Below are 10,485 nucleotides of genomic sequence, written 5' to 3'. Positions count from 1 at the left end.
CAACATGCAATGATTTTGGTGAGTCTATAAAGCTTCAGGGTAAACTAACATGATTTAAGGAAGATCTGGATGATTTCAGGGCAACCTGTAACATTTCAGAAGCTTCAGGATAGTTTAGGACCGGAATTGGAGCTCTTTGGGATCTTTGTGGGCATTTAGATCAAACTAGTTTAATTTAACAATAGCCTGGAGGGTTTCATAGTAGTCTGGAGTATTTAATGACTGTTTTGTATTATTTAAGAAAGTTTTGGAAGACTCCCATAGCAGCTTGGAGTGTAATGGCGAATTTCAAAGCTTCATGGAATGCAGATGGATTAGCACTGCAATGGTTAAATGCCTTTGTAATTCAAATGTTTAATTCCTCTAATTAACTGTTGTGCTTTAGGTAAATTTATATGATTTAACCCTTCAAAACCTACCGTCTAAATATCCATACGCAAAAAATACCATTTTTGTTTAACTTTACAGCAAAAAGACGGCGCTGGTTTCTGTTTATTGTGTCAAATATCAATTAAACAACGTGTGGTGTTTATATTTTACCGGTTAATTGGTGTATTTAGTTAAAAATTTGGCTTCTAAATCAAATCAAACTGACGCGACAACTAAATTCCGTCAAAAGTGGGAGAGGAGGTAAGTCTTTATACAAAAATATTGCTAAGTTGTTATGTTTTTAGTCAGATTCTTTGTTTATTTTTTCATTTAGAGGTTATATTACACTACTGTTTATATTTAGTGGTATACAGAATCACTTTGTGTTACCGAGGGTATTCAAAAATTAAGCGTATGAAAATTCATACGTTAGGATTTTATGACCATTAGTTTAGTTAGGCATTGTAATTTTATATTTGTTTTTTTTTAGGAGACCACTCACTACCGAAGAGCTAATAGCGTGTCTGGAAGAGTCCGATAGTGACGATGAACTTGCCGGTGCACAATTAATAGATATTACATTGTTTCCCCCTGAAAACGACGGAGACACGGATACCGATGAAGTTCCAGAGGAAGAAAATTTGGTGAATACTAATAGCGTAAATTTATTGGGTCCTGGTCTACTAGCAGAGTGCTCTCAGGTGGAAATAATTACACACGACCGTGAAATTATGGAATTGAATTTGGAACCCTCTACTTCAAAAATGAGAACAGGATTAGCATACCTAAGCCTAAAAAATTGAAAGTCGAAAAAACAAGATGTTCGTGGAAACCCTTGCATTTTGTAGAAGAGTTGCCAGAGGATTCTAATTTAAAAACAAAAAATCAAATTCAAAATCGACCTCAAACCATAAATGATATGATCTAGTCAGGAGGTCGCCCAATTGATTTTTTTAAGCTTTTCTGACCATTGGAATTTGTTCAACAAATTTGCGAAGAGTCCCAAAAATATGCGAAGTACAAAAATGGAAATGAATCTTTTACAATTGCTCCTGATGAGTTCTATAAATTTTTGGCTATTTTGTTGCTTTCTGGATATGTGAAACTTCCAAATCGAAGAATGTATTGGGAGAAATCGGCCAACACCTACAACCCGGCTGTGTCAAATGCTATGTCCCGTGATAGGTTTCTGGTTATTTTTAAATACCTTCATTTTAGTGATAAAAACGAAACTGATCCACAGGATAAATGCAGAAAAGTAAGACCCCCTTCGAAGCATATGTCATCAAAGTTTCAATTGTATGCAAACCCGTTACCTACTGTATGGTCTCTGGATGAGGCGATAGAACCCTATTACGGTCGTCATCATTTCAAACAATTCATTAGGGGAAAGCCCATTCGATTTGGGTTTAAGTTTTGGTGTTTAAATACTCCTAATGGATACTGCGTTAAGTTTGAACTATATGAGGGGAAAAGCCAAAGAGATACTAATATACCTTTAGGCAGTTCTGTTACAAAAAGGATGGCTTTAGGATATGTTCCCGAAGGAAGTGAAATTTTCCTAGATAATTATTTCAATTCCTTGCTATTACTTGAAGAAATGAATGATCTTTTTACTCCTACACCTCAAAGAACCTCAAATGTCCTTGATGAAGTTCGATATGACAGACTGAATCATTGGCCGATCAAAAATCAAACACAGAGACGTTGTGCAAGATGCCATAAATGCGTTACTTTTATTTGCAGCAAATGTAATGTTGGACTTCACATTAACTGTTTTAAATTGTACCACTTGAGATAAATTTATTTTGTTTATAATTTTAAGTTTTCTTTGTAAACATTCATTAGTTCATTACTTTCGTTTCTATTATTGTATAATTTCTAATAAAAACATGGTGTTGTGAAAGCCTAGCGTATGAATATTTAGACAGCTATTTACGACCACCTAGGTATATTTGAAACAAAAATGCCTGAAGTATATTGTATCTTAATCCATTTTATTGCCAAATTGAAAAGAAAAACATTTTTGAATAAGTTTTAAGGGGGTCAGGTTTTGGGGGGTTAAGGGGGTTGAAGAAATTCTGAAATGTTTCAAAAAACTCTGGAAGGTCATGGTCATGGAGAATTTCAGAGCAGCATGAAATGCATTTGTTTCTATAGATCTTCACAACAGCCTAGAGTATTTTCACAGGTGGAGAAATTTAATATGGAATAATTTTATTAGTATTCTGTATGCCTTTAGGCCTAAACTGACAAGATTTAATAGAGGTTTGGAAGATTTCAGGGCAATCTGAAAGGTTCAGAGGTCTTAGGATGACTTTTGAGCAGTGCAGGGCCTTTGGTGTTTTTGTAGGGCTTCAGGGTAAACTAATTCAATATTAAAAGGAAGGTTTAAGAGTAGTCTGAAATATTTTAGGACTATTCTGTAACATTTAAGGAAGCCTGGAAAAAACTCCGAGAAACTTAACAAGCATTTTCAGCAGTTCTGGATTATTTCAGAGCAGTCTAGAATATTTCAGGTAGAAATTAAGCAGACTAAACTACTTTTAGAGTTGTGGAATATTTTAAGACTATTTTGAAATATTTAAGGAAGCCCTGGAAGACTTCAAGGTAGCTTAGAGTGTTGTTCTGTGAGATTCTAACAAAAAAATTTAAAGAGGCTCTAAATGTAATGTTATTGGTGACTTCAGTCTAACCTAACTTGATTTTAGTAGGAACATTTCCTCCTGTAACATTTAAAGAGTTTGAGGTGAGTATGGCATGTAATGCCAATGGAACAAAATGACCCAGTTAGAAAAATACATCTTGATATATTCATTGGCCAGAGAAGAGAAAGGCCAAGAACATAACAAAGACATGAGAAATAATATATGCTTCCCATACAAGTTTTCCAAGTCAGAATGATGATGATAATGGAAGAATTCTTTGTAGCATGGAGAACTTCAGACTGTCTTTACAATTACTTGTACATACCTACTTAATAGAAAATTAAAGGTTTATTTTTTTAAATTTGTTTATTAGAACTTTTTTTACTTATAAAAACATAGTTAAACCCTAGGCTACAGCAACTGGAATTGCTGGAGGAACATCAGGCTTTGATGCCTTAATTTCACTGCTTGGGGATTGGGGAAGAGTTTCTTCTTTAGGCTCTACAACTGAGACATTATCAGGTAAAGGCTTCTTGGGTCCAGTCTTGCCACTGGGATCCCATGGCAACATGATTTTAACCTTGATTCCCAATACACCTTGTCTTAAGAGTACGTGACGGGTTGCTGTGTCAACATAGTCATTGCATGGGTCTCCAGAATGGATCATAAGGCCATCTACGAACTTCATGGATTTGGCTCTTTGTCCTCTCAATTTTCCTGATACTACTACTTCACATCCTATAACAAAACAAAAATTTATATTAAAAACTATTATCTTGGTAGTTATTTTAATATAAAAAGCCCAAAAACAAAATGGACAAATTAAATTTTAAGATCTATTGACGAAAATATTTATGTAGAGCTAGGAAACAATTATATAAAACAGACTATAACAGTAGTTAAAATATATAATAAACATTATAAATAATAAAACACTGAAAATAACTATTTAGCAAATCAATATGTTACCAAAAGTTCACAAATATACTTTTATTGTAATCTTAAACAGAATTCTTCTATTTATTTCTTAAATTTGTCCCAGACTATATTTTGAACCTCCATCATATTTATTTTCTTTAATTTGTATAAAACAATATTGATATTATTCACTTATCTAGCCCAAACAATAACTATTGGTATTAAATAACCCACATCTATATTTCCACACAAGACTGGTCTAAAGAACATCTGACATCTGTTCAAGAACTTCCTGTAATGTCATTCTCTCCCTTTAAAAGGTGATTTAATATTAATTTTGCAATATTTGGAGTTAACTGCAATGTTATTACACTTAACCCAATCTCTCTTTTTGTTACATTTAAGTCACTCTTGAAACTTAAATGTAACCAAAAGAGCTTTAATTTTTATGTAAAACATTCACAAAGTGTATATAAATGTGTCATGACAAGTTTTTCTTAAAAGCTTCCAGAATCTTAGGCTTCACTTCTCCTTTATTTCTTTAACTTAAGTACTTATTCTGTAAGTATAAGGGGGTGGTCGATTTCAAGAAAAACATTTGCCACAAAAGAAGTTTTATGTCGCTCACTTAAAAAATAAATGTTAAAAATATCATTTAGCTTACCTTTAGCCCCACATTCCATGATGTACCTCAATACACCATAGCAAGCCCTACGTACGGCCAAACCACCGATCAATTTGAACCTAAGTGACTCAGCTTGGGCAATAGCGCACAGACCACGGTTGGCTACTTTTTCACCATACAAAACCACTGAATCTGGAGGAAAACTAAACCTCTTCTGTACAACAGAAGTCAATTCTCTGATCCTCCTGTTCTTTTCACCTAACACCCTGTCGGTTCTGGTGGCCATAATAATAATTTCGGTACGTGTTGGGGTAACACGTACTTCCACACCGGAATAACCATCTTCGGAAAGTTCACGGGTTAAAAATTCATTTAATTCGGCTTTGAAAACACCGTCTCCAACGAATTTACGCTTTTTTGAGATTGAAGTTGCCATTTTCGCTCAGGTCGCAGACAGAAAAGAAACAGCCACGAGGTAACTAAAATCTGGTTACTTTTTGTTGGTGGCACTGATCTCTGTCATCAAAATTTCCGCCTAAAACAAGGCATGTTTACAAGACTCCAAACAATTTATGACGACATGCTATAGTTTTTATAAAATAATATTTTCTTAAAACAATTTAAAAATATGTATTAATTAAAACAATCATAGCTTATAAAATAAAATAATTAAAATAGAAAACCTAACACGTATCACTGTCAATTTTTTTGATATCATTTAATTTCAAAGTCTCGTAAAACTTAATTATTCGTAAAGTATAAGAGAACCTAGTGTTTTATTAAGAGTAGTTATTAAAAATATCAACATTATATTGGTTTATTTAGTGGTATGACTTTCCCATAAAATCTATATTCAAGTGAAAAAATAGCAGCTTCTGCCACTTCAAAATAAAAAGAAGTTTGGTAGTTTGTCACTGTCATATGTCACATGTCGCTATAATTTAAAAATATAAATAAACATAAGTAAAAATGGGTAAGTTCAAAATTGATTAAAATAAATATATTTATTAATTATAGCTATAATGATTTTAGAACAAGACATACCGTCTCCAAAACGACCCAGTAAAAAAATAAAAAAGAAATCTAAACCTATAACTTTCGAAGAAGGCTCATCTTCAAATGATCTAGTCATCGTAGACGAAATTACTACTCCCCCTAAAGCTAAAGCACTAACGCCAGTTAAAACTGCTGTCCCATCGACTTCCAGCTCGAGTAAAAGACGAAAAAAACGAGATAGTGCTTCAAGTGATGAAGAACGTTGGTTAACAGCGATAGAATCTGGCAAGTTAGAAGACGTAGATGACGAGCTGAAGAAAATCAAATCTAAAGATCCAGCGCTTATGACAGCGAGACAGAGGGCTATGTATGATAGAACTGGAGAGGGAACATCATCTGTGGCCACTCCAACATTAATGTCCCTGCCAACAGGATATAAGGTACTTATTTTGTTAGGGTGTTTGAGATCATTTCTTTTTATCTCAGTTGCAAGATTTATGTTTTATAACAAAATAGTTTATTAGTCTGGCTTATTATATCTGTAGAATATTGAAACTACTGTGAAAAATGAAGAAATATTTTCGAAATTATCTTTTTCTCAGGTTATTTAATACAAAGTTTGTATTTTCCTTTTTTATTTGCTTGTGCAATCATATTTAATGTAATAATTCTTTTATAGGAAAAAGTAATGACAGCAGAAGCTATTCAAAAAGCAGCAATTAAATCCCAAAAACGAAAACAACTAGCAGATGAAAAGAGAGAAAAGGACAAGAAGAAAACGATGGAGAAACTTCTTAAAAAGCAAGACTCCAAAGCTATTAAACAAGCCAGACCTAGAGTTGTAAGAACCACAATTCCCTCAGTACTGTATAAACAAACTTGTGATATAACAATCTTGGCATTTCCGGAGGGTTTTGATTTTCCATTGAAAGTTCAACAAGCACCAAAGGTTTCTCCACCTGTTTATTGCAGTATGGGGTGTGGTAACATCAAGAAATACTCTTGTTCTCAAACTGGGGTTCCTTTGTGCAGTCTAAAGTGTTATAAAAATAATATTGCAAGGATTATTATTTAAATTAAGAAAGTATTATGTCCTGAATTAATGTATTTAATTTATAAATATCATAATATAGATAAACTATAGCTTTGTTACACTGTTTTTAATTTAAAAATATTTTTTTTCATTCATTCAAGTTTTAAACTCTTTCAAACAACACGAAAACCTTTCAGAGAAGTCAAATGCAATCATAGAGACTTTGAACAATATCTGTTGCAAAATTTTAACAGGTTTACTTAAACTATCACAAGTTTTTGATGGTTTTATTGGTATGGATATTTAATCATGCTTAAGATAGCCATAAAAAAAGAAATGAAAAAGTGTTAAAGTTATCTTTCCTAGTTTAACATATGGCATCTTTTTGTTTTCTTTATTTCGTTATTAGTTGGCAAAATCTTTGGGTATAATTTTTATTTTGTTTTACTGAGCATTTCGATTTTCTCCACATATTTCATCAGTTGAATATAGATAAGAACTCCAAAGGGCTTCAAGACAATCTATATTATCTTGGGATTGCTTTAACATATTCGAGAAAGCTCTGTATGCCTTAAGGGTAAATTAACATGATGTTTTTTTAACTCTTAACGACTTCAGAGCATTCTAGAATGTTTCAAGAGTCTGGAAAATTTCAGACAGGTATAAAGTGTTTTTGGCTGTTCTGTGTGATTTTTGGATAAAATAACCTGATTTAACAGCATTTAGAACAATATAGATTATTTTGGGACTCACATGTAACATTAGGGGAAGACTTCAGAGGGGTCTGGAATTTTTCAAGGGCTATGGAGAATTCATGCACCAGAGATGTGTGGAATGATTTTGGTGGTTCTGTCCCATATAGGATTTCAGGGTGGCATGGAATGTTATGGGGAATCTGGAAAGCTTTAAAGCTGTCTGAATTATTTTGGGTCTTGCCTATAACTTTTGACTAAGCTCTGGAAGAGCTAAGACCAATTTGAAATGTTTTAAGTGGACTATCAAGATTTTCAAAGAAGCATGGAATGATTTTGTGGTTCTGTAGAACTTTAGTGTAACTTACCATGATTTGATGTGATTCTGGAAGACTTCAGTGCAGTTTGGAATGTTTTAGGAATCTCTGGCTGATTTTACATAAGCATAGATGATTTTGAAGTTCTACAGAAGGTACCGTAACATTTTACTGGGAGTCTTAAAGGCTTCAGACCAGTCTAGACTATTTTGTACTGTCCCATATCAATTGATGAAGCTCTAGAAGACTTAAGCGGAATGCCAGGTTTTTCTGTAGTCCTTCAGAGAACACTTAGATGAATTAAAGAGGTTCCAAAGAATTTCAGAGCAGTATTGAGAATTTTAGGGGGTTCTGGAGAATACCATGTTGGTATTAGGGATTTCAGTGCTGTCTGGAATGTTTCAGGACCCTCTGAACAATTTCAGAGCAGCATTTGATGTCTTTGTAGGGCTTCTACAAATGAAGAATGCTTAACTGTAATGTACAATGAGTTAGGCAGTTTTGGAGTACCTTAGAACAGTCTACATTATTTTAGAAGTCCTTTAGAGAAGATCGGAATATTTTTTAGAGGATTTGGAGGACTTTACAGCAACATGAAATGATTTAGAAGACTTCATACTGCCTCAGGGCTGTCAACATTGTTTTACATTCTCTATAGAGAATTTTTAGTTATCCAAGCACATTCTAGAGCATCTTTAGAGAACATCAAGGTAGATTTGGTTATATTTATCTTGAAGGACTTCAAATAATGAAAACTGGAATATCGAATGATGGTCTAGAGTATTTTATCCAGCCCTGAAATGTTTCAGTAGACTCTAGAACACTACACCTCAGTATGGGCCAGGCTGTCAGGATAATTTCGGACCATCTCTGGAAATTTTGTATCCATAGGAGTCATACACAGCCAGAATTTAAAATAAAACATATATTAAAAAAAAAAACATTTATTAAGATCAAATAACATAAATAGACGATACACCTAGCTTGTACAAAAGTAAATTAATATCTATATTTAGTAGAATAATCCTTGGGTGATACCACCAAACCTCTACCTTTTCTAGCTCCCCTATACACTGTCTCTACTATATCTATCATCTCCTGTTTATCCTCAAGCGGCCAATTAATCTTATTATTGTTACCAGTTCCCAAATCGATCATAATGTGTTTGTTTCTAAAGAAAAACATCACCGTACATGGATCATACAATTCGTACATTTTATTAAAGTCCGGCACTTCTGTAATGTCCACCAAATAAATCACCGCAAAGTTTTTCACTTTTTCTGCAATACTGTACAACACTTCGTCCATTTTCATGCAAGAAGGGTCCCAATCGTGCCCAAATCTTATCACTACCACTCTGTCTTCCTCCGAGAGTATAGCTTGGTCCACTTGCCAGCCGTTGTGTAAATGAGCTAACATATACGACATCTTGAAGTATTGTAATTACTTATCGTCAAATATATATCCTATATAAATCCTAAACGAATTTATTATTATATTTGCAAAATATTAGTTCACTGTTCACTCCACTGTTTATTTTCTGTCACTCTGATGTCAAATGTCAATCTGAACTTAAGCCGTCATAAAAATTTTGTATATGCAATGTTGCCAAGACAACTAATCGTAAAATAAGGTTTAATTTATAATTAAAAATAAATAATTTAAATTCTCTTGTGCTGCTTTCTTTGAAAAGCATTCGCTTTTCTTTTATTTGTTTTATACAAATTAAACACACTTGCGGGCATTTGTATATAAATATTTTTACCTTTCTTAATAATTTAATTTTTAATATTTTTAACTTTTTTCGCATATATTTCAACTAAACAACAAAAGCATATACATATTCTTTGTTAATTACTTGTTTAAGTATGTTTTTATTAAATTTGTGTATTTTTATTTAATACTGTCGATGTTTCCGAACTGATATTGAATTAATTTTGATCAAATAAAAAGCAGATATCGAGAACAGTTTTATTAATTAAATCTTGCCCAAGTACTTTCGCTCCCTAGAGCATATTCAGGGGCATTTCGTCAATTTTGGCCTATCCAAAAATCAAAGAATGTCATAAATATAAAATTGTACATTACACTACACAAGGACAAACAGTTTAAAATTTCGAAAAAATAGGCGAAGCTACATTATGGTTGGCATCAGGAGAGAGAAAATGATATTGAATTTTTAACATGACAACACCGCAGACTACAAATGTCACTAACGTCAAGACCACATGAATTGTCAAATTTTGTAAACACAACTATTAAGGACACGTAAATTTGTGTCTATTTCCAATCAATTATTGTCACCATTTTATCAATAATTTAAACATTCTAAAATGGCTGGATGCGTGCCTTGTTTCGTCATTCCACTACTTCTATTCTTGTTCCACCGATTCATCCAACCAATACTACTAAAATTCTGGAACCCATGGGAGAAGTCTGCCATCAAAAAGGATGGAGAAAAAGAAAATTGTACCTTTAGCTGTGAGTGTGCTTGGATGAAGAAAAAAGCAGTAGACGATAAAGACAAAGAGACACTGATTTCACCTGAAGATAAAATTAAAGCATCATAAACAGTGAAGTTGAGTTTCTACTGCTCATCATAATGATTGACTAAAGTTGCAATGTAACTTTTTGTTTTATTGTATTTGTTATTAATAATTTTGTGATGTGAATTTACAAAGAATATTTGTTTTAATTCATACAAGGTAAAAATCATTAGTTTTAGGAGTTTTCAAGAAAGAGTTTTGGTTCTGTTGATGTAACAGTTCTTTAAAATTACCCCTTTTTGTTTAGGCAGGTTATTGATCTAATTGTAATAATTAGTTTGTTTTACTTTTTAAATAAAATATGACTGTTATAATAGTGTTGTTTTAATTAGGTTTTAAAG

The 10,485-nt window shown here is 32.8% G+C and overlaps 3 protein-coding genes across 3 annotated transcripts; 1 reads left to right on the top strand and 2 right to left on the bottom strand.

The window, feature by feature from the left end:
* Positions 1-3,364: 3,364 nt before the first annotated feature.
* Positions 3,365-5,057, bottom strand: RpS3 (ribosomal protein S3). The gene is made up of 2 exons (XM_072535945.1): positions 4,600-5,057; positions 3,365-3,755 (listed from the first exon to the last, which is right to left on the bottom strand). Exons 1-2 carry the CDS (start codon positions 4,994-4,996, stop codon positions 3,424-3,426), a joined length of 729 nt encoding a protein of 242 aa, XP_072392046.1. The 5' UTR covers positions 4,997-5,057; the 3' UTR covers positions 3,365-3,423.
* Positions 5,058-5,454: 397 nt separating this feature from the next.
* LOC140442936 (INO80 complex subunit B) lies at positions 5,455-6,708 on the top strand. The gene is made up of 3 exons (XM_072533898.1): positions 5,455-5,533; positions 5,593-5,996; positions 6,236-6,708. The coding sequence occupies exons 1-3, from the start codon at positions 5,530-5,532 to the stop codon at positions 6,629-6,631; spliced, it is 804 nt and encodes a 267-aa protein (XP_072389999.1). The 5' UTR covers positions 5,455-5,529; the 3' UTR covers positions 6,632-6,708.
* A 1,818-nt stretch (positions 6,709-8,526) lies between these two features.
* On the bottom strand, positions 8,527-9,164 carry Dim1 (thioredoxin-like protein Dim1). Its single transcript, XM_072533896.1, has one exon. It carries the CDS (start codon positions 9,024-9,026, stop codon positions 8,598-8,600), a length of 429 nt encoding a protein of 142 aa, XP_072389997.1. The 5' UTR covers positions 9,027-9,164; the 3' UTR covers positions 8,527-8,597.
* Positions 9,165-10,485: the final 1,321 nt, after the last annotated feature.

The sequence above is a fragment of the Diabrotica undecimpunctata genome, chromosome 6 (assembly GCF_040954645.1).
Source record: "Diabrotica undecimpunctata isolate CICGRU chromosome 6, icDiaUnde3, whole genome shotgun sequence".
Classification (NCBI taxonomy): Eukaryota; Metazoa; Arthropoda; class Insecta; order Coleoptera; family Chrysomelidae; genus Diabrotica; species Diabrotica undecimpunctata.
This window is presented reverse-complemented; position numbering and strand designations above follow the sequence as displayed.

Excerpts from the sequence above, each read along its gene's own strand:
- LOC140442936 (XM_072533898.1), top strand. Across the intron at positions 5,997-6,235 it reads CCCTGCCAACAGGATATAAG|GAAAAAGTAATGACAGCAGA; the intron begins GTACTTATTTTG and ends ATTCTTTTATAG.
- RpS3 (XM_072535945.1), bottom strand. The coding sequence starts at position 4,996 with ATGGCAACTTCAATCTCAAAAAAGCGTAAATTCGTTGGAGACGGTGTT. Across the intron at positions 3,756-4,599 it reads CATGGAATGTGGGGCTAAAG|GATGTGAAGTAGTAGTATCA; the intron begins GTAAGCTAAATG and ends GTTTTGTTATAG.
- Dim1 (XM_072533896.1), bottom strand. The coding sequence starts at position 9,026 with ATGTCGTATATGTTAGCTCATTTACACAACGGCTGGCAAGTGGACCAA.